General features: G+C 48.6%; 7 protein-coding genes across 7 annotated transcripts; 4 read left to right on the top strand and 3 right to left on the bottom strand.

Annotated features, from left to right (window-relative positions):
• Positions 1-4,079: 4,079 nt before the first annotated feature.
• N7471_001598 (uncharacterized protein) lies at positions 4,080-4,478 on the bottom strand (the record flags this gene model as incomplete). The annotated part of the gene is made up of 2 exons (XM_057274319.1): positions 4,080-4,257; positions 4,282-4,478. 2 exons carry the CDS (start codon positions 4,476-4,478, stop codon positions 4,080-4,082), a joined length of 375 nt encoding a protein of 124 aa, XP_057142498.1.
• Positions 4,479-8,064: 3,586 nt separating this feature from the next.
• Positions 8,065-9,300, top strand: N7471_001599 (C2H2-type zinc finger protein; the record flags this gene model as incomplete). The annotated part of the gene is made up of 1 exon (XM_057274320.1): positions 8,065-9,300. One exon carries the CDS (start codon positions 8,065-8,067, stop codon positions 9,298-9,300), a length of 1,236 nt encoding a protein of 411 aa, XP_057142499.1.
• Positions 9,301-10,791: 1,491 nt separating this feature from the next.
• N7471_001600 (uncharacterized protein) lies at positions 10,792-11,868 on the top strand (the record flags this gene model as incomplete). Its single annotated transcript, XM_057274321.1, has 1 exon — positions 10,792-11,868. One exon carries the CDS (start codon positions 10,792-10,794, stop codon positions 11,866-11,868), a length of 1,077 nt encoding a protein of 358 aa, XP_057142500.1.
• Positions 11,869-12,273: 405 nt separating this feature from the next.
• Positions 12,274-13,087, top strand: N7471_001601 (U6 snRNA-associated Sm-like protein LSm1; the record flags this gene model as incomplete). The annotated part of the gene is made up of 4 exons (XM_057274322.1): positions 12,274-12,451; positions 12,535-12,603; positions 12,667-12,782; positions 12,914-13,087. The coding sequence occupies 4 exons, from the start codon at positions 12,274-12,276 to the stop codon at positions 13,085-13,087; spliced, it is 537 nt and encodes a 178-aa protein (XP_057142501.1).
• A 1,153-nt stretch (positions 13,088-14,240) lies between these two features.
• N7471_001602 (mRNA-binding protein RRP12) lies at positions 14,241-18,199 on the bottom strand (the record flags this gene model as incomplete). Its single annotated transcript, XM_057274323.1, has 3 exons — positions 18,071-18,199; positions 16,105-18,012; positions 14,241-16,049 (listed from the first exon to the last, which is right to left on the bottom strand). Exons 1-3 carry the CDS (start codon positions 18,131-18,133, stop codon positions 14,241-14,243), a joined length of 3,780 nt encoding a protein of 1,259 aa, XP_057142502.1. The 5' UTR covers positions 18,134-18,199.
• Positions 18,200-18,791: 592 nt separating this feature from the next.
• On the bottom strand, positions 18,792-20,037 carry N7471_001603 (uncharacterized protein; the record flags this gene model as incomplete). The annotated part of the gene is made up of 5 exons (XM_057274324.1): positions 18,792-19,043; positions 19,104-19,561; positions 19,624-19,692; positions 19,748-19,953; positions 20,021-20,037. 5 exons carry the CDS (start codon positions 20,035-20,037, stop codon positions 18,792-18,794), a joined length of 1,002 nt encoding a protein of 333 aa, XP_057142503.1.
• Positions 20,038-20,665: 628 nt separating this feature from the next.
• On the top strand, positions 20,666-22,112 carry N7471_001604 (uncharacterized protein; the record flags this gene model as incomplete). Its single annotated transcript, XM_057274325.1, has 2 exons — positions 20,666-20,982; positions 21,035-22,112. The coding sequence occupies 2 exons, from the start codon at positions 20,666-20,668 to the stop codon at positions 22,110-22,112; spliced, it is 1,395 nt and encodes a 464-aa protein (XP_057142504.1).
• Positions 22,113-22,712: the final 600 nt, after the last annotated feature.

Genomic DNA, 22,712 nt, shown 5'->3' on the forward strand with positions numbered 1-22,712 from the left:
TTACCTCTATTTTCCTAAGGTTTTTGATCTCGTCGCGCATTTTCTTGGAGGGGAAATGATTAAAGTAATGATCCAAATGAATAGGGCTAAAAAATGTCTATATGCTGCTTTTTTGTAGAGGTCAAGAAGTGATTGATGATAGATTAGATCAAATTGATTGCTTCCCTACATCCGCATTCAAAACAACCCTAGGGAGTTTTTACAATTAAGAAATCCCTCTACATCTTTTAGTCAATATCAAAGCGAGCATCTATTGGCAGGAAGATTCATACATATGTAACCATTACATAGGCTTATCGGTCGAGTTGGATTCACCAACATTTTGGAGACTACAATACATAAGGGATTCCAGAATATATATCGTTGGCTGAAATATTTAGATGGCTTTCTCTTTTGACACCATCGAATTTGTTTCAACTATTACTATCCTCACATGTTCGTTTAGACCATTGAAGTATTTGATATTCAATACTTTGATATTGTTTTCCTCGAAGAGGTAGATACAGGGTTTAAAAAGAGACAACAAGTCAAATCACACACTCCAGATCCAGACAGCAAAATTTTATCAGATCTCCACAACTTGCCTATATAGACTTAAACAACTCCACAGGGCCTCACCGCTACATGCGGAGTAGACTGGATACAACATATACAAAACCCGGAGAAGAGGCAGGATATGCCCCAATAATTACCTAACAGCTATATCCGAGGAACTTCCGTTATCCCGAGGCTCTCCCATTCATCCCGAGGCCTGCAATAGCACACAATAATAGAATGTAGACAAGCATTCTCTGCAGCGCTATTAGACGGGAGGACCCTAGGGGATTGCCTGCATGGGTAGTACGTCCGCCAATCCAAATCATCCCACGGCTCACCCCCCAAGACTCCCAACTTCCGAGCCTCGGAGGAATCTCGGGGTGGTACGGCAGTTAGGAGTTTTTTTCCCCCAAAAAGAAAGCCAACCCCAATACACTACATACAGTATGGAATGATAATAATAGGTGCGGATATTGTGGAGAGTACCAAGCCAATACAAGTCTCGCCTGAAAACAAAAACCGGCCCGGCGACACGCAAAGAGAGAGAGAGAGCCCGATTCGGCACGGCAATGCCGAAAAGATTTCGCCCGAGTTGCGCAAATCGGGAGGCTCCAGAGACGGGAACTGACACAGGGGGAGAGAGGAAAAAGAATTTCAAGTCTCACCGAACCCCTTTTTGAATTACTGTTACTTGACTCAGTGCTTGCTCCGTGAAAAAAAATCTATTTCCTTGAATTTAACATCGAGTAGTGCTTATAGTGTCTAAAACTACTCCGTACAAAGTAGATATCTCCGTCTATACTACGCTTCAGACGAAAATGGATAGCCAAGACATGGCATACCTTCCTCTTCCTGACTTCGATAAAATAAAATAAACGCCCCCTGATCATCGTGGAGTTTCGGTAGACTCCCATATCGGCACTAAGCCCCGCAAGTAGGAAAAATGCTAGAAGCGTGTGCGAGAATGTCACAATCTCGTCCTCCGAGATCACCCGAGGGTTGTCTCTCTCCGGTCAACCAGCCCTATGGGCTGATGTCGTGGTCTGGTACCTGCAGTAGAATGGTCTAGGTTATAAGCTCTGTCGTCATCTTTAATGATAGTCATAACATACCACATACAACATCCTTAGGTAAGATGTGCTTATGGCTACTTAGGTAGCCCGGATCAATGTAAAGAAGACGTGTTTAATACTTCTCCTATCTGAATCCCTTATCAATGTGGGCAACAAATCTGGAGAAAACACATGTTCCCCCCTTCGATGACGCCATCTTCTCGCTACTCCTCAAAGGTACTCCGTAGCTACACACACATTGTACACAATGCAAGGGATGCAGCTGCATGGGGAAACCGAGGCAGCCATGCACATGGGCATTCCAGTCACTCTTATCAAACCTCCACATCCCGCATTCCAGGCTCAACCGAAGCCAACAAGATAAACACATGATTCCCGCATGTGAACATGTGAACATGTGAAACTCACAAGCTATCATGCCCCGTGGAGATCTGGGCCCCCCCGCTTCATGATATCCTAATGGGGAAGACAGAGTCCGGAGCTCCCGCAGTTATGTTTTTGTGCTGGTTTCCAATAGTTTAATCGATAAACCAATAATCAATAACCTAACAATTTCAAGGAAATCCCCATACACGTGCTAGGGATAGCGCAGCTGGTTCGGAGCGGATTCCTCCCGCAAGGGAAATCAAAATACGCCTAGTTCGATCTCGGGGATTCGCCCGTTATGGTGTGTGTTTGGGGCGGAATGGTTCAAGCCACGGATCCCACTGTGTGATTGAAAGAGGGTGAGGGCTTGCGCTTGAGTACGGAGTACTCCGTACCTTTTTTTTCTCTTTGTCTACCCCCTGTTTCTCTAGTGGGTTAATGGGGTTAGGTAGGCTTATCCCACACCCTTATTGGAAATGCAAACTAAAGCTAGGATCTGCTTCATCTCAGACTAAGTGATCTACTGCATATGGTACCTGGTTGTAGCGTCCTTCAAGACCCAAGTTAGATAGAAATCGCGACAGTGTGGATCTTGCGAGCGACAGGGGCATTGTGTTCCGAAAGTTGATCCCGGCTTCCGCTAGTGGGTTGCATTATGGTACATACTCAGGCAAATATGGGGTAAGAGAAACGATGATAAATCGCTCAGTGGAGTTGAAAAGAGTAAAAAATTTTTCTCCCCTCTTCGTATGTAGGTGCCCGGGTGGGATCGTGGAAAGGGGGGTGTCGGGGCTTCACCGAGAACTGGACACGGTAACGGACTCTTTTCCCCGCCTCGACTTCTATTTTCTCCTTTTTTATTGACGCTATCTACAAAGTATTCCCCAGAATATCACATGCTCTCCAGATAATCTATTAGAACATAGATTGTAAGATAGGGTGTAATCTCCCGGACAAAAACCAGAATTCCACCAATGGCCTGATCGCGGACTCCGGAATAGCGGCCCCGCATATGGTGATATCAGTGTGAGGCCATTTGCGCCGCTAATTGGACGCAGGGGTTGGTGGTTGTTCCAGAAGCTGTGGATCGCTGATCGCTCGCCTTGGCGGAATTTGGGGCAATAAGGAGAGTGAGTGGCTATAGGAACTCCATGGACTCCAAGACTCCAACCTTCCAACCTTGGCTGAATTAGGAAATCCCTTATGTAATCACATGCAAGAAAACCCCGAGCTGATTAGGGTTGCACTGTGAATTCTTCAAAGCATATGTGTCTTCTTGAGAAACAGAGTAGCCTACGTAAACTACGCCCCCACGCTGTACAGAGTAACTGTACCCGAACGGACGCTCCATCATTCCTTGAGTTTTGTGGAATGTTGCTCCAAAGCCAAACCTACCCCGGATTCTCCCTTTTTGAAACTACTCCCCCGCATCGAGACCTGCCAAGCATAATAAATGTCACCTTGAGATACGATGGAACATAACTACATACAACTGTACTCCATAAGTTATATACTGAAGCATCCAGAGGATCACCATATTGCCCCTTTTGCAGCCTACACCACCCTGGGTAAATTATATCTTTGTCTTGCTGACCGGTGGCGCCTCGCTCGGTGGGAGGAGTTTCAGTCTCCAGGCAGCAAGACAGGAGACAGAACCACGGCGCCAGCAGGGCGATTGGAAACGGAGCGCGAAAGATGTGTCGATCCCCTGTTGTTATGTTGGCCTATCACTTTTTTCTTTTTCTTTTCGGCTTTCTATTAGGCGCTTTCAGCTTGGATATTCCTCGAGCTGAGACGTGAGCACGTCATGACTCACACCGTGTTGGATGTAGTACAGCCAGTAGCAACTTGTCTAAGTCCCATGTAGCAAGGGGGTGTGGGCTGAGAGGGACGGTCGCGTCCAGACTCGGACTCATACACTACTGGCTTGCCCTAGAAAATCTCTGCAAGGTTAATATCCAGGATTAATAGTCCAACCTCTAAGAATAGTGTGAATAATAGAGTAATATAAAAAATATCTTCATCCTTGTCTCTCGAGCCCCTCCGACGCTATCTTGCGTGACGATCTGGGGATGTGCGGGGGTGATAGCGAACCGTTAGGTACTAGAAATAGATATCACTGGTTGCTGGCGACATCTTGACTAAGAAGATAGGTAACCCTCCAGGGCTCGAAGGCTGAATCCCAATTCTGAAAGAGCTCGGATAGAAAAGGGAATTCCCCACGGAGTACAACGAGGCTCCGGACTGATAACGGAGGGAGTCCGGGGGGATCTCCACGCTCCTAATCGAGCAATATTGCGTTCACTCTTTTTCTTTTGACTTTTCTTTTCTTTTCTGTTCTTTTTTTCCCTTGCTTTTTCCATTATTTCTGTTTCGCATTTCATCTCTTTGTCTTGGCCATTTTGTATCCGTAAGATTCGTTTTGCTTTTCCCCCCATCCAGGATCGACGTACCCGCCCTGTGCGCGGGTCTGCATGCCAGAATAATAGGATTGATCAGCATTGTCGGAAAGAAAAGTGGGAAGAGGAATGCTGAGAGTGACGAATCCAAATCCAAATTTCGTGGCGGTAAATTCAAGTCCACATGCTTGCAAGGCTCTAAGTAGGTTGACCTCGTGTACAATATACGGGATAGTACTCCGTAGATTGCCAGCTTTCCCCAGATGGCGTGATGGATCGACCTTATGTGGAGGGGCGCCCCCATGACGACAGCGATATCGGAGGATCACATTCTAGGGGCGATCGCGACGATCAAGGCAGATTTGGCAGGAAGATTGAGATGTCAGTCGCAGATCGCTTCCTGCGGGTGCTGTTTCGGGTCTCTCCCCCAAGGCGTAACGCTTGGGGATTGTGGGGTAGGGGTGAGATATGGAGTATGTACGTCTCTGTGTGTTTTGGAGTGATCACCGGGAATATCGGCTTGATAAAGTTGGTCGAGTGTTTAAAAAAAAGTATACTGAATTTTCTGGGGCGTATACCGGTTCATCAGAGGTGGTTCTCTAGCCGTGATATTGCCATTTTGGACTTTCGGCAATCGGAACTACTGATTTGGGCTTCCCCCACGTTTGATTATCTACGATGTACCCCGTACTCCGTACTTCGAAAGGCAGTAACTAGCTCGTAGCTTTGTGGATCTTTCGATTGTGAGGATTTGGGAGAATGAGTAGAGTTCCGGGGAATGAAATGTGTCGGAACTTTGAATCCGATATGCCTGATGTTCGGTAAATATGTTCTAATTTCTATCACTCTGTACGGAGTACTCCGTATGGAGTACATAAATAGCGAACTCGTCATCTGAAACAGAAACACCTCACAGCCTGGTTTCATGATCCCTAACAAATGTACTATGTACACGTCGCAAAAATCGGCAAAAGGCGGGTAATTGCTTATAGACTGGTACCTGCTTTTTGGAATAAAATAATAAAATAAAATAAAAGATCAAACTATCTCTTCCTGCAGATCGCCACTCCGAGTCCGGATTTTCTCTTGAATGGTGTCATATTCCCCGTGGAGAAAAATGGAGAACTCCACGGTAGTGTACTCCGTATCGTCGGGTATATTTGTGAGCACATTTTATCCCCTAAAAACCAGGAGAACAGAGATTCGTGCGATTTCTTCCAGATCCCCGTACAGCTCAAAAGTACGAACTCGGTAGTCGGGCCGGCATAGGCATCTGGGCCCTGATTCCTCCCCGTTATCTTTTGTCTTTGCTTTTTGTCTGCTAAATGGTCCTGATTTGCCAAGGGGACTTTAGCCAATATCCCCACGGGACTGTGGAGATCGGCTGAATTTGCTGTTCCGGGGGTAAAACTTCCGTTAGGATCTGCCACTAAGCTGCACTGGACTTATGTATATTGCATATTGTATGAAGTACTCCCTGAAGATGTATACTGTGTATTGTACTCCGTCCTCCGGGTAACAATATAGTAGTGACCATATATATTTTACCTGCTAATGTAACAATGCGGAGTAATACTATACCGGACTCCACAGATAACACCTTATTATCCAAAGCATAAACCGGACTATCGGCGAGACGGCCTTGCCGAGTGGGCGTATCTTTGCCCCGTCCCGTTTCTCCCGTACCTCGGCCCTTTGGTTGGCCTATTCCATAAAGCCGGGGGAACTTCGGGTGAAAGTATATAATCTGTTGCTGTCTCATGGTTTCCTTTTACACAGTAGAGAAGCGTGAACATGTGACACAGATCGGTGATAGGAGAATAATAAATACATGCATATTTTAATACGTATATTTAATATTGAACCGGGGCCCCAGACCCCGGTTATTACCCTTGATGCGAGATTCAGCCGGCCAAGAAAAGGAAATCTACGCCCCCTGGTCACTTTCTATACTTGGACGCCTTGGCAGTCGGGGATAACGTTTCTTATTGTGCAAGGAATGCAGCCAAGTGCTCATTGTGCAGGGGCTGACACTGGCATCTCTGGTCCCTTTGTCGAGATACGCGGCTTTGCGGCTGCATGGCAGCTGCATCAGGGCTATCAATAATTGGATGATCCGCGCCTATCAGCGCTGTTGGTTCGCTTTATCGTTCCACAATCGATTAAGGAGTCTGTTTAAAAGGAAAAATCGAAATCCAGCATATCTTACCCCGAAATCCGGGGGATTGTCGGCGAACTTGAGTCGAGGGTCCCAGGGTTTTTGTACGGAGTACCATTCAATATGCCATATAGGGTTCGGGGGGATGATTCCTCCGGATGATGAAGCCGCAGAGCAATTGGGGGTGAACCCGTGTCATTTTCGTACCTCATTTTTGCACTGGATGACCTGTTGATTTGTTGTGTTTTTCGCGTGACTAAATGATTACAAAATTTAGCCTTGGAGATATTCAGTCGACATCATCGATGATCCTCGTTATCGTCACTCCGTGACAGGATCAGATGGTCCCCAGGATCTCCATTGTACATGGGTCTGGACTGGTCCGGCATAGAATGACTGTAACTCCCAGACTTTGACCCTTTTGGAGAGTATCTCAGAGTTATATGTATATGTACTTCGTATACTTCGTACATATAAGAGTACATATAATGATATAGTCTGGAGTTGCTGGAGACCCCAGGTTCTGCTCGTCATCGGCTCTCCGCATCCCATCATTTTTTTATCATCCACTCTGTTTAGCTCGCCATCCCGAGATAGGCCAAATCAGAAGCCAGTAGAAATCCCCAAATTCCCCATGTTCTGATAAGAAATTCTCCAGAGGCGCGATAGCCGGATAGGGACACGCACCTCACGCCACACGGTTCTTCAGCAAAAATGCGAGTCCCCACATTTTTGCTTTATGCAGTTACGTAGTTTCTTGATCCTTTTTTTCTTTTGGATTTCTTTTTGTAGGTATATGCTACATATTAGAGTGATTAATACGTTTGAATTTAGGTAGTTCATTAGTCAATTCTATCTATATATTCCAAGGTTGCAACTAGGTATACTCCGTATGAAGTTGATCGATGTGCATGCCCCCACCTGAGTAAGGGTATGTTGTATGTCTTTTTTTCCTTTTTTAATTTTTATTCTTTTTCTAATTTTCAAATTTCCCTTTTTGGACTTTACCAATTTTTGAATTTTTTCTCAAAATTTCCCACTTTTCCTATTTTGCCCCAGTGTCCCCTTCTTCTCCCCCACACTTGGCCTTCCAACCTTGAGAATCTCTTCATTTTTTTTATTTGATTTTTTATTTTATGGATTTTTTTAATTCAATTTCAATTTTTTGCTTTTTGAACTTGAATTTTTCAGAATTTTCTTTTCTCCAAATCCGATTCCGACACTGCCCCTTCTCCCCCGATTTCTCCCTTCCCCCTCCATTCCCTATATTATTTGTGACTCCCCAGATCGTCGTCTCCAGGTTCCTTTTATCCTTCTTCCTTCCCTCTTACTTTATTCCTCCCCACAAACTCTACTGGACTACTTGTTTTTACAACAAAGCAAGCTATCAGGACTATTTGCGCATCACTCCGATCCCGATCGACCTTCCATCCCAATCCGGGTGTTTGATCGACCTTAGCTCGGGACCCCTGCGATAAAACCCGTTCTCGGTCCTCCCTTCAGAACAAACCTTCCGCCCCAGGAAATTCACATGCCACCGCCGGCTTCTTCAGTAGGATTTTCAAATCTACTTAATCCTCACGAAGCCTCGCCCGACTCGACACCCTCGACTTCAGGAGACTCTTCAATGGCTTCTTCAGTTAGCTTGTTACCGCCTCTCATGAAGGGTGCGCGCCCCGCGACCGAGGAGGTCCGCCAGGATCTCCCCCGGCCGTACAAGTGTCCTCTTTGCGACCGTGCCTTCCACCGCCTGGAGCACCAGACGAGGCACATCCGCACGCACACTGGCGAGAAGCCACACGCCTGCCAGTTCCCCGGTTGCACGAAGCGCTTCAGTCGATCTGACGAACTAACCCGCCACTCGCGCATCCACAACAACCCCAACTCGCGCCGCAGTAATAAGGCTCAGCACCTGGCAGCGGCCGCGGCCGCTGCAGGCCAGGATACTGGTATGGTCAACGCTGCCAACATGATGCCGCCTCCCAGCAAGCCCATCACTCGCTCTGCTCCAGTCTCGCAGGTCGGGTCTCCGGACGTTTCTCCTCCTCACTCCTTCTCCAACTACGCCAACCACATGCGCTCAAATTTGGGTCCTTACTCTCGCACCACTGAGCGTGCTTCCTCCGGAATGGACATCAACCTTCTGGCTACAGCTGCGTCGCAAGTAGAGCGTGACGACCACATGGGCTTCCACGGCTCGCGAGGACACCAAATGTTTGGCTCTCGTCATCACGGTACTAGCCGTGGTCTCCCTTCGCTTTCCGCGTATGCGATTTCGCAGAACATGACCCGTTCGCATTCCAACGATGACGATGATGGCTACGGCCACCGTGTCAAGCGCTCTCGTCCCAACTCACCCAACTCCACTGCTCCTTCTTCTCCTACTTTCTCTCACGATTCTCTGTCCCCTACCCCCGATCACACCCCTTTGGCCACCCCTGCACACTCGCCCCGTCTGCGCCCTCTCGGTGCCAGCGAGTTGCATCTGCCTTCGATTCGCCACCTGTCCCTCCAGCACACCCCTGCGCTGGCACCTATGGAGCCGCAACCAGAAGGTCCCAATTATTACAGCCCCAGCCAGGGTCATATGGGCCCAACCATTTCCGACATCATGTCGAAACCCGACGGCACACAGCGCAAATTGCCCGTGCCCCAGATTCCCAAGGTTGCGGTGCAGGACATGCTCAACCCCGCGGCCGGATTTTCCTCCATGAACTCGTCAGCCAACAATTCCGTTGCTGGCAATGACTTGGCAGACCGGTTCTAACTCTTCTTCTTTGCAACCTCTTTATGCCTTGAAAACTTATGTTATGCGCGCCACGAAACGATATAGACTTGTGCATTTTTACTCTGGCTTGCGGGCATCAACGGTGTCGGATTGGTTTTGTTGATTTTTCTTATCTCTGGCGCTTCCACCAAATAGACGGATTGGGAACTTTTTTTTTAACCTTTGGCTGTTCACTCCTTTCTGGAGACTTTTCCTTTTCTTTTACTTTCGAGTTCAAAATTCCGTGTCGAAAGACCTGCTTCTACTTTTTTATGTCATTCTCCTCTCTTGAGGCCTGTGGTCTCATTCACTTCTGAATCCTGTTCCTTTACTTCTCTTCTCTTACTTAATTCCTCACACTGTGAGCAAAATCAAGAAATTTCACTCCTCATTTCTTTTCCTATATTGGACATCATAGCTTGATTTGCATGTGATATCTCCCCGCAATCTGTATATTCGCACTTGGCCTTGGCTCAGCAGTATAGTTGAATCGGTCCATCTGTAGTACAACATACTGTATGTTATATGTAGCCTATGGTCCTAGTATATGTCTTTGACTGAGATATCGAATCTGAAACAGTGTTGCAACTCTTGTTTCCTCATATCTAAGAATAGGATTCAACAAAAAGATACATTCACATGTCAAATAAAAGTGCTTTGTCTAGAACACGCCCAAAGATCTAGATTCCTGTTCACAACCCTGCTATGTGTGAAGAATCAGCAGAATCTGCTGACGTAGGCTGTGGAAGCCCTGAGATGTCTATTTGATATATTTTACTCCACAAACGGAGATATCTCGATGTTTGTGTCATTTTAATTAAAACTTGCTCCACCAAGTTCACACTATGAACATGCCTTTAATATACAATTCTTCACTATATCTACAAATGACGAATAGATACTCTTCATTGTTGTTGTACTTCCGAGTATAACTTAGAGTAAAACTGCCCTATCCAACGAAAACTAATCTGCAGACAGCCGTGCCCGTGCATTGTATCCCAGACCTTGCATCCTCAACAAAGAGAAGGTAAAAGAAAATATACATTCTGGGTTATAAGGTATAGTAAAATCCATCTCAATCCCTTATAACCCAACTATCCCCAATGCCCCGCCGTATAATTTAAAGAATCGGAAAAAATTCCAAAAGTCCTTAGTACCCCCACTTCAGCCCATTTCTTAGATGGCATAGCCTTACCTACATCGTATGCGCAGAACGGCCCATAGATGTCATGCATGCTGACAAAAGTGCAGATCTGAAGGTGTTCTGTTGATCTGATATCGGATCTTTTGGGGTGTATGTATTTCCCGCTCTATCCCGTTCCCCTCATCTGTATTACTTCCCTTTTTTCCTTTCCCTATACCTATACCTATACCTCTTACAAGGTGCTATTACTATTGCTATGTAAGCCACGCCAGGTAACCCGACTCTGACGCGATCTAGCCATATCCATCCCGCGCAATAGACCTCCCCCATCTTCTGCATCGCGGAGCATGTCGGAGCGCAAGCCCACAAGCCCTGATGACCATCATCGAGGCGATTTCGATCAGCCTCACGCTTCACGCTCGAATAGAGACCGCCATAGAGATCGAGACCATCGCCGATCGTCTTTCGCCCGCAGTGCCAGTATCAGCGTGAGTTCGACCGCCAGCAACAGCACCGCTTCAAGTAGGACCCCCGCTCTGTCGCAAAAGCAACCCAACAAGAAAAAACACCCGGGCGTCGTCGTCACCGCCATGTCGTCCTCGCCCGCTATGCCGGACTTGTCTAGCGCATCGCTGTCGCCGTCAACCTCATCAGTGGATACCAGGCCCGGCACCGGCGTTGAATCCGCACATGGAGATAGCAGCACAGATGGCATCTACGTTCTCGGTGACATGACACCGTTAATCACCACCGACAGCGCTCCAGAGCCCGCTCTATCGCGCACCTCGCTGTCGTCCTGCGAGACCACCGCAGCGGCCTCTATATCATCCGCGACGCAATCAATACGCATATCTGTAACAGCCAGCACGGAGCAGCGCACATACGCATGCCTCTTTCACATGCTGGACTGCCATGAATCCTTCGACGACGGCGCAGAGTGGCGCACCCACGTCTTCAGCCACTTTCGCTCGCACCCGACGCCGCCGTCAGCGCGGTGTCCACTGTGTCCGAACACAAAGTTTGTCGACGGCATCTCGGACCCCGTATCGTCACCTGTTCTTGAGGATGGCGAGTCGATCCGCTCTATCGACGACACTGTTCGAGCCCCGCTGAGAGACTTCCCCTCCGCTTGGGATCGTATGCTCGACCATGTCGCTGCGGACCACTATTGTCTTGGGCAGACGCTTGCTGGGAGTCGACCGGATTTTGAGCTTATGCGGTATCTTTATGGTATGCGGGTTATCACGGATGCGCAGTTTAAGGCTATGCAGTTGCCGCCCGCGCCGTCGAGCCCGGCTTATCATCGCTCGCAGGATGGTGTTAGGGCTAGTATTGGCTCTGCTGATGAGCCGTACTGTGCACCGTATAGTAAGCGGCGGGAGGAGAGGATGAGGGGACAGCAGAGGGGTGTCGGGGTTTTGTAGATATAATCGCTTTCTGCTTCTGGTTCGAGGATTTGGGGTTTTTTTTTTGGTTTTGGATATTCCCCCTTTCGCTTCTGTATAGCATGTACTTTTCTTGAGACCTTTAGAACTTCAAGTGTATTTTTTTCCTCCATAGAGTATCTGTATCTCTTCTGAGAACAGAATATCAAAAACCAAAATGTATAGATCCGCCCTGAGCAAACAGGACAAACTCACCGCCCTTGATGACGGCCTTTGCGACCTCGATCCTCCATCGCGATGATTGAAAGAAACAGAATGAGAAACTCCACATCAAACTCCTGAATCTCTCTGAATCAGCGCCCTCCCACCCACCACCCCTTCCTACCCCTCCCCACTGCTTTCCGATTTTCACTCCGCCAATCCAACAACCACAGACACCACACGATGGAGCGCCTATCTTTAAACGAAAGCCCTGCCGCGGCCCCTCGAACCCCGCAGCAGCAGAATCAACAATTCTCCCAGAATGCCCTCGGCCCAGCAGGCCCCCAGCCAACAGGCGGTCCACCGCAATTACCCCCGCAGATGTTCACGACCGCCGCACAGCTGCTCGATCTAACAGATAGTATGTCCACACAGATGCGCCCAAGCGACTCATAGCAGAAAGAATGAGAGAAGGAGAGAAGAACATAGCTGACGCAATCGCAGAGAAACTCGTCCTCATCCTCCGCGACGGCCGCAAACTCATCGGCGTCCTCCGAAGCTGGGACCAGTTCGGTACGCCAGTCACACACTCAACCTCAATCTCTCGCCCTTTTATCTGACATGCAATCCTCGCAGCAAACCTTGTCTTCCAGGATACCGTAGAGCGCATCTATGCCGGACAGTTGTATGCTGATGTCTCGCGCGGCATCTTCATCGTTCGCGGAGAGAATGTGCTCCTGCTAGGCGAAGTGGTATGATCAATTCCTCAATCCCTCAATCCCTCAATCCCTCAATCCCATGCTGCAAGGTTTACGGGAATTGCCCTGTTCAAGTTATAAGGTATTATAGCAAGGAATTCCGCTAACGCATTCTCAATTGATAGGACCTCGACCGCGAAGATGATATCCCGCCCACGCTGACCAGAGCTCCGTTCGAAGAAGTCTTCGAGCTGAAGAAGAAGGAGGACGCAAAGCGGAAAACAGGCGATAAGAAGCGCTACGATGAGCTGCAGGCGCTCGGTTTCGAGCCAGAGCACAGTGGGGAGATTCTGTTCTAATTATTATCATCAGCTGCTTGTTGTGTGTTTGGTCTGTTGGGGTCAGTGCATGCTAGACCAGACTAATGCTGTCTAGTCTGTATGCTCTGTCGACTTATCGCTTGGTCTATTTCCCGGGTCTGGTATTTTATATTTGATACCTGCATTGAAGACCGAGTGTTGAAGAGGAACGAAGGGGCGTCAGTACAAACCCGGTCGATAACCTCCCGATGAGCGACGGTGTCGATTTCTGCGCCGTGGCGGGATTGTGATTATTTGGAATTGCATCGGCGATGGAGTTTTGGCTGGATTCGGATGCTCGGCGGAGCGGTGGGCTACTACTGTCTGCTGTATACTGCGAGGAAGCTGTCGACGCTATGGCTTTGATGGATGTGATGCCGTCTGGTCTAGAGCTCGCCCGCTTTTTTGTTATTTGTCCCTTTTGCGTCGCACTCTACATCTACTTCTCTGGGTGGGCGATAGGGGCTGTGGGAAATGCTGCTGAGCTGCCTGGTTGGCTGGCTCGCGTTCATGAAGTTCTGATTGATATGTTCGATACACTTTTTTTTTGCATGATATACTGCTTTACAAATGAGAATATGATAAAATCACACTGCATTTGGGGTCCTGGGTATTTAGCTATAGTTGAAGTGTACTCGATCATTGGAGACTCTGGTAACATGTCATCAGCGCCATGGGATATCGGATAGTTCGCCTATCAAATATGTAGCAGTGCGATGCAGCGAGACCAGTGTTGTCAAATGTAAAAAGGTTATTCATCTATGAATATGCACAGCTTGTAGGCTACATCTTACACTGACACAAATAAAACAATATCTATGTCCATTGACCTAAGAGAAACTTTTGAACAGAATCGTAATCATATCATGAAAAACACGGAGTCGAATAACTCTGCATTGAAACAGAAAAAAAGCCCAGAGTCAACGGAATCACCACAGCGGAGGGTATTATGAGAACGTCAACACTAACCAAACACGACAGGGACCGAAGACCAGATGGCAGAAACAAAAGAAACAAGAAAACAAAAAACAGGGAACTTAGAACGATAACTCCGGGATCTGCTAGATGCCACCCTCTTCTCTCTCCACCTACAGTACCCAAGCCCAGTAGACAAGGCAAAAAAAGAGATACGCTTTACTGTGGAGTAAATAGTTTATCTCTTCTTGCCCCATCCCGAGCGGTTACCACCCCGAGGAGCGTTTCCTTGATTGCGACGCTTCTCAATGCGACCACCGCCAGGCGCACCAGAAGTCTTGGGCGCACCAAGACCACGGCGACCAGAGCTCTGACCGGATCCAGAGGCGCGCAGGTCCTGCTTCAGGTCGTCCTCATCGACGTCCATGCTATCGCCAGCATTCTTCTTTGACGACTGGCCCATCTTCACCTTACCTCTCTGGCCACGACGGACAGCGTCGGGCCCACTAACAGCAGCGAGGTAGGCGTTAACGCCACCATCGCCAGCACCGGACATCTCGACATCATCAGCGACGACATCGCCATCATCGCCGAGGACAAGACGGCCATCAGCATCGACCTTGGCGGCGCGCTGCTTCTTCTTCGAGCCGGGGCCTGTGTTGAGGAAGCGCTGGCTGGGCTTGGTGGTGGAGATGCTGGCCAGAGCGTTGGAGCCGAGCAGATCGAGAGGATTGTCTTCAGGGGACATCTCGCGGATGTACTGAGTGCTTTGGCCTGCATTTTTCTTGGAGTTGCGGCCCTTGATTTGAGCGACATCATCGACATCGACGTCGCTGTCGCCGTCGTCCGAGTTGTCAGAGGAGTCAGAGTCAGAGCCGTACACGGCCTTGTCGAAGGCGTTGCCGGATTGGGGCTTGGAGGCCTTCTCCTCTTCGTCTTCGTCTTCGCCTTCGGCACCCTCCTTCTTCTTGCGCTTGCTGCGCTCACGGGCTTTGCGGATATTGACAATAAGCTTGCGGTCTTCCTCGCCGACAATAGCCTCCAGGAGGGGAGCACCGAATCGGCGCACAAGTCGGTCGATGATGCCCTTCACCTTGCTGCGGAGACGGCCCTTGTGCTCCTTGTTCCAGGCCATGAGGCTGGGGACCATGGTGTTGAGACGAGGGCGCAGGGTTTCGTCGGGAAGAACGACGACTGCAACCTTGACGAAGCCAAGGACGGAGCGGACGATCTCACGATTGTTGGAGGTAAGGAAGAGCTCAACTGTCTCAACGAGTTCCTTGAGCATCTCAGGCTGAAGCTGTGTCTGGAAGTCGAAGAACAGGCGCGAAAGTGCAGTGACGGTGGCGCCCACCATGTGAGGAGCCGAGCCAGCCAGACCGGCTGAGACCATTGTGAAGAACTCCTCGAGGGTAGCGGGAGCATCCGGGGAATCGTCCGCCACACCTGGCACAAGAGATCTGCGGATGACAGTGCCAGGAGGGTTACGCTCTGAATCGGTTGTGCGCTTGGCCAAGAGAATCAGCAGGTCAAAGGCCGCTGTGCGTGCCTTCTCGTTACTCTCCTTGCAGCCCAGAACCACCTCGGACAGGATTGCCGGGATGAAGTGAAGGTCTGAGGTGGGAAGGTGGTTGATCATCTCAGTGATAGCGAGCATACGGTCGCGGCGGCCAGAGGCAGGGGTGGTATCGGTGGTGGCAAGCATGAGAGTCTGCAACTCTCCACTGCGCTCCTGGAGGGCGGCGCGGCCAGTCTCGGTCGTTCCAAGTCGGGGAATCAACTTGTAAGCCTTCTTGATGAGTTGCTGATCCGGGTTGGGGGATGAGCTGTTGAGGATAGCTGCCGCCATGGCAAACAAGCCACTGAAGCTGGAGCGAGGGAGGTAGATTGACATAGCGATAACGAGGTCAATCAGGGTGTGGGAGGTCGGTGGCATCTTGTCGGACGAGCTTTGAGCCTGAGTACTCTGCTTGGTTGCTGTCTCTTGCTCGGTAGCCAAAGAAGACTCGAGCATTGAAGTAACGCGGTTGAATGTGTCGTTCAGCTCCTATGAAAGGTGTTAGTCCGTGTTGATTTGTGTACAAAACTAGGGGGAAACTTACATTTTCAGGGGTAATGCTCAAGTAGGCATTGATACACTGAAGAATGTAGCCGCGGTAGTGAGGAAGGGTCTGACTGTAGACGTTGAACAACACAGCCAGCAGATTGCTCGCAAGACCACCGAGATGAGTGAGGTTCTTCTGTGCAGCGACCTTGGTGATACGTCGTTGCAAGATCAGATCATCCTCATCGTTTTCGACTTCCAAGATAGCCTGGTTAGACTCAACCAGGTTCTGCAAAGCACGGCAGACATCGACACGCAATTCGGTCTGCTTGTACAGAACGTTAGACAGCAGCTCAGCGAATGTCTGATCAAATGCCTCCTCAAGATCAAGCGGCAGCTCGCAGTAGCCGGGAAGGGTACCCCAGGTCTGTTGGACGAGGGTTTCGAAGATCTTCACTTCCACGGACTTCTCAGCGGCACCGAAGTTCACCACCTTCTGGTACAGTGCCTCACTCAGGGGAACGAGTTCGGTACGGAAGTGGCGGAGGTTCGTGTTGGTTACGCTGTCACGCATAATGGGCAGCATCCAGACACGGCCAGGTTGACCAGCCTTCTGTTCGATAATGTTGAGGGGAAGAATCTCCAATACTGCCTCGGGGCCCATTGCCTCGATGGCACTACCAAGAACGGCATCGGCTTCCTTCTTGCCGTGGAAACCGCCATTGCTGCGCAGTTCACCGATTGTGGAGACAATCTTGACAAGATATGGGCTGGATCGCCACTTGAAGCAATCGAACAGGGCAGAGCAAACATTGAACACCTCTTTCCAAGCAGTCTGGTACTTCACCGACAGAAGGTCAACGGCTGCACGGGACAACTTCTCCAAGGTCTTCTCATCATACACAGAAGGCTCCACAATAACAGTGTTGGGGATACAGTTGTGTAGGAATGAGATCAGACACTCAGATGCGGAAACGCGGATGTTGCTGGAAGGCGAAGCCATGAATCCAGAAATCAAGGTGAACAGATCCGGCAGCTTCTCGAAGGTATCCTCGGGAGTGATTTGCGCGGCAACGTCGTAACCGCGCGAGAGCACTGCAATCCAAGGTGGGAGAAGCTGGGAGTCATTCTGCGCAGGCTTGAGTTCGGAGATAGCATCCAAAAGACGAGGCAGCTTTGAAGACGAGAACTCATCAGCCATTCCTTCGAAGATGACCTCAAACACCTCGAAGGCACCCATGGTGATGTACTCGTTGCTAGAGCGGGAAGCGTTCATGAGAAGTTCGCTGAGCGGTTCGATCTTCTTGCTGGGCCAGCCACCTGACGCCGAGGCAATGGTCTTGATCAGCTGCAACGAGTGAATGATAAGGGGCTCGTGGTTGTTGGCCTGAGCATCATGACGACCCTTCTTTTGCTTGTGAGCTGCTGTGATGCTATCACCCAGAGTCTTCATCGCAGACTGAGCGCACATATCCGCACCTGGGTGGTCCAGAGACGGGCTCGGCGGGGGCGCTTTGAGAACCTTGACAAGAGCCTCCTGGGCACGTTTCCGCACCTTAGGCCGGTGGTCAACCGAGAGACTCAGCAGACCTGCCATTGCGCGTCGCGGGCCGACCTGTGTGTGGGGGAGATTCCATGATGCAGCATCCTGGGCAATGAGCAGAGACTCAAGACAGCCAATTGAAGGACGCAGGAGCGGGGCTTCGACTTCGGGGAGAGAAAGCGCAGGTGCAAGGCCTTCGAGAATCTGGGAGAATTTGGAGCAAAGGATTGGGGCGGGGACGTAAACGGTTGTGATGTCGAGAAGGTAGACAACGGATGTCGCTAGTTCCTTGTTGACAATGCCCTGGGATGCGGACAGCGACTGCGAGAGCAGTGCAAGAAGCGCGGCAAAATATGCGGTAGGTGAGAAGTCTGCCTTTTGATCACGGAGAGTATCTTCAACTGCAGAGAGCACCACAGCAGTCTGTTCACGGATCAATGCGTTAGCGTTAATGGATTGGGTATACAGTGGGAAAACTTACGTGATGCTGGTTCTGCAGCTTGGGAGACTTAATCTTCTCAAGCTTCTCCGCCAGAGTCGCCATGATGATTGCGGACGACGAGGTGGAGAAGAGTCAAAGAAAGCAATGTATTGGGATGAGAAAGAGGGCTGTTTGGCGGTGATAAAAATCGTAAAGGAAAAAAAGTAAAGTCCGGCAAATTTGGAGGCGGTCAGACAGCCCTGGAGGCGGCGGGGCGGAGCTGACTAAGATTGTTTTATATTCGCAGATGAATTTTGTTCACTGCTGATAATTAGAAACTACTTGTTTAAAATATCCATTTTTTCTTAATAACTAGCCATATGAAAGGAGGAGAGATAAAGTCTATTTAGGTAGCTTTTAGGCTGGTGACGGGTTTTAATTGCTTTCAATTGATCCGAGCCCTTCTGGTTCCATTTTTATTATAGTCATGCCTAACAGAATGTAAAGATCAGTAGTTTAGTAGATATTTTAGATAGTATAGAATAGTATAGATTATAATAATTTTTTTGCGAAGCGTTTTGAGCGCTGGAGTGTTCCTGCCTCAGATATGTAATCCCGTGGACAAAGAAGCCCTAAGATTACACTATGACCACTAGGAACCACCAGATTCCACGCAAAGAATATAAAATAAATGAGACGAGATGAATCGGACAAGTATGCTTGGACGCATAATAAATTGCAGGTTACGTACTTGCTTGTAATGAATGCTTCTTGAAAATGATCACAGCCGTGCCGCTTCATCAATGATTGTCTCCCGCACGGTGTTTTGGAAGGTCTCGCCATCTGGTTGCCATCCTAACAACTTTCTTGCCCGCGAAGCTCGACCTTGACCATTGGTACCCAAAAACACACTTCCATTGGGTATCACTACGTTGGCCTCTTCAAGATTCATGGACTGCACCGAATCAGGCGAATCAATGTAACCGAGGCTATGCGCCTCTTTGGCGATCACTGAAGCGACATCTTTGAAGCTCTGAAAGAAGAAAATAAGGTCAGTATGGATAAGTTGGGGCATACTAGCATATGAACCTACCTCGAAGCCCTTTTCCGCAAAGAAAAGGCCGTTCTCATTCCAGATAGGTGCGGAAGTGGCGTTGACAGCATGCTCCACCAATTTGACGAAGAGATTAGCCAATTCAGAGACATGAACAATGCCCCATTGACTTAATCCCCTGCCAAGATATAGACCAACATGTTGCAGCAGAGCGGCCCGGGCCAATGAGGGAACCTGGACGCTGCGTTGATTCACGGGACCTTTACCAGTGCCAAATATAATGGGAGGGAAAATAATGGCGGTTTTGGGGCCACCTGATCCCAAGTCGAGAATGTAGTTATCCACCACTCGACGGTCTTTGTACGCCCGAATTATGTCCCGGAGATCAGCAGCGTTATCCAAATCGTCAATTATTTGATCGGAGGGCTCGCCATATGAGTTGTTATCAACCTCAGGGCCTGCCAGAACGCTAGCCCCGGTAACTTGAATGTAATAGGCTGCAGTTGGACTTTAATTAGCGAAAAAACCGAAAGAAGATATGTAGTAGTAGATGGCGTACCATTCTGACGTCCCGCCAGGCCATTTGCGATCGCTTTCACGCTTTCGAGATGCTTGTTACTGGCAGCATCTAAATGGAAAAAAAATTAGTGATAGGTTATGCTACCAGATGTAAATTGACTCACGGATGACAATATTGGCTTTCCGCGATTCTTCTTCAATGATTTCGACATTATCCAAATCTGCAAGAACCACACGGACCTGAGGAAATGCAGCCAAGACTTTGCCGGCCTTTTCCTTATCTCTGATCAAGGCAGCAACCTCGTAATCAGGATGTGCATGCTGCAAAGCGTGGAGGACTTCGCCCCCGATATAGCCCGTGGCACCGGTACTAGAATTTGAGTCACGAGTTAGCAAAAGATGGCTCATGCTCTATCAGAAAATGGAAGGTCCCTTACAGGAAGATCTGTGTCATTTTTGAAATTGAGATTAGAAACTTTGAATGTTTCAAGCTGGACAGGAGGAGGCCCCGAGTTTAATATACATCCCCGCGCACCAGGATAGGAAAGTGATTCCGCGGAGAGATTCTGCGGGGTCACCAGCAGATTTTTGGGGCCATCACGACATGCTGGTTTTGCATTTCGTTATCGTTATTTTTTATGTCTTCTTTCTCTTTTAATCGCAAGACTGAAAGCAATTGGCCTAAATCGCAAACCGTGAAAATATACAGCAATAGCTCATGCCAGGCAAAAGTCAACACCCTCCAGTCCACCTATTTAGGCAATCCCTATGTAAAATCGAAGCGTACATGTCATCAAGTCTAGAAACGTGAGCATTGCTAAGATGTAGCGTACTAAAAACCTCAAAATGCCAAGACCAAGTCTCAGGCAACAGTTCGGATGCCTTGGCTAGTCCCTTTCGGGAGAGAAAAAGCTGTAGTTTAAATAAACCTCCCTTTCCACATTGATAGAATATGAGCAGAAACCATGTCACTTCTCAGTCTGCCCCTCGAGACTCATCAGCGGGTCATCACATACCTTCTTTCCCACCGTGACGTGGCCGCTCTATCAGTACAATGTCGAACTCTCCACTCTCTATGCGATATGGCAACGCGCAAGAAGTATCACCGAATTAGTGTCTCTTCAGGGGAAGAAGGTATCGACAAGCCATTCGCCTTGCTTATGGATATCTTGAAACGACCTAGCTTGGGTAATTACGTGCGCCATATCGAATGCTGCAAAGCAACATCCAGGCATATGGATTACAAGGAAGCCAATTCTCAACGGGATTTAAGCAACGAGGAGATGATTCTCTTGCGAAAAGCGGCCAGAAAGGGTGGATTCAAAGGCCCCCAAGGGGATCGAGTGGTCAATATGCTTATGCAGAGAATGGAACAAACGGCAACATTTGGCGACTATCGGTAAGAATTTCATTATCTTGGTCTCCGAGCAACTATCTAACTAGGTAGACAGACAGCGTGAGAGCCTTGGGACATTCATAACCCAAGCCTTGACATCTATTCTGATTGTGGTATCACCGAATGTTGTGTCGATGGCCATGACGCATCCCTCTGGCCTGAGTTCCAACCACTTAATCGACTTCCCGCTTGCCGAGCTCCTTCGCCAAGCTAATGCCAGTCCCGAAAACAAGCCTTATCTTCGCAACCTCCGCAGTGTTTATCTCATCAATAAAAGCGATGATCGTTGGTCTGATAGCCGTTTTTATCTCCCAATGGACTTTTCTGGCTGCTTGAGATTATTTGACAATCTCCTGTCAATTGAATCCGTCCGCGTTGATATAATGGAGGAGGATCCGAACGGAAATCTTGAATTCAAAAAGAAAAGATCCAATATCAGCAAGATCTCCATCCATCATTCGTCTGTTGACTCGCTGTACCTTGCCAGTCTGATATGGTCGTGCAAGGTCCTCAGGGAATTTCAGTATTCTATCGGAGGTAGAGCGAGCATCGATGGGTGCTCTTCTACCTTCAACCCCAAAGCATTCATCAAAGTGCTTTGCGCGCACAAGGAAACGCTGGAAATCCTTGATGTCGACGTGGAAAATGAGATTTATAGGTTCGAAATCGAGGATGAGGAAGAGAGAGACGACCAATTCAATCAAGACGGGGGCCCCTTTGAATACAGCATCAGTGATGAAACCTGTACATTCTACAAATTGATATGGACATACGGTGGCTCGCTGAAAGAATTCGTGGCCTTGAAACGGTTGAGCTTGGGAATAAACTTTCTGTTATACTTTGCCGCCGGCATTAGCGGAGAACCCTACAAGAAGAGGGATAAGTTGGATCTGGTAGACTGTCTACCAGTTGGACTAGAATATTTGTGTGTTCGGGGATACGAGAAAGGCGAGAACAAGGAGCACGATGAGCAGATGGATGCGTTGATGGCGTTTTATAAGTCTGGGTCATCCCAACTGAAAGAGGTCAAAGGAATCGATGAATTGATTCCTAATGCCGAGGTGGTTCATGACCCAGATAATGACGATCATTTGCTGTGGTCGTTGGAGGAAATTGGATATGAAAGTGATTAGAAGGTTGTGTCCAAGATGACATACCAGACTATTGACGATAGTGGTTTCCGGTGCATCTACTCCCTTGACTCTGCGCATGTCTACTACAGACCAACCATTCTCGAGCTCATGTCTTCTATTCAAAGCTATGCACATGCTAAGTTGGACTTCAACATAAAAAAGAAAGAATGCATCTCCATTAACATTGCTGAAGCTTCTAACTAGGAGAACTTGCGTGATAGAGTAGCTAATGATTCATGGTACAGCCCCGGCGCCACCCGTTGCCGACACGGGCACCCTGGCGATCGATGTCTTCCAAGATTTGGGGCCGTTTTGACTGAACGTCAGGATGTTAGCCTGAGGCCAGGTTGCTGCCTAAAGTGGTTAGCCCCCCCCGGACCTGATATCTCTTCATTTCCTCTTCTTGATGCGTTCCTGTCTTCATCCTTTTCCTTCAATAATACATTATGCTTAATCTTTCTATATCACCACCCCTTCATGAGAAATTTGGAACTTGGTTGGCCAGACAAGGTCTTATCATACTGCGCCTGGATGATGGCATGGGTGCAAAACCATCGAGGCGCGGGGTGCGATAAAAAAGAAAAGAAAGAAACGCTCGGG

Source organism: Penicillium samsonianum (assembly GCF_028829775.1).
Source record: "Penicillium samsonianum strain IBT 33392 chromosome Unknown utg000001l_segment0_segment0, whole genome shotgun sequence".
NCBI classification, from domain to species: Eukaryota; Fungi; Ascomycota; class Eurotiomycetes; order Eurotiales; family Aspergillaceae; genus Penicillium; species Penicillium samsonianum.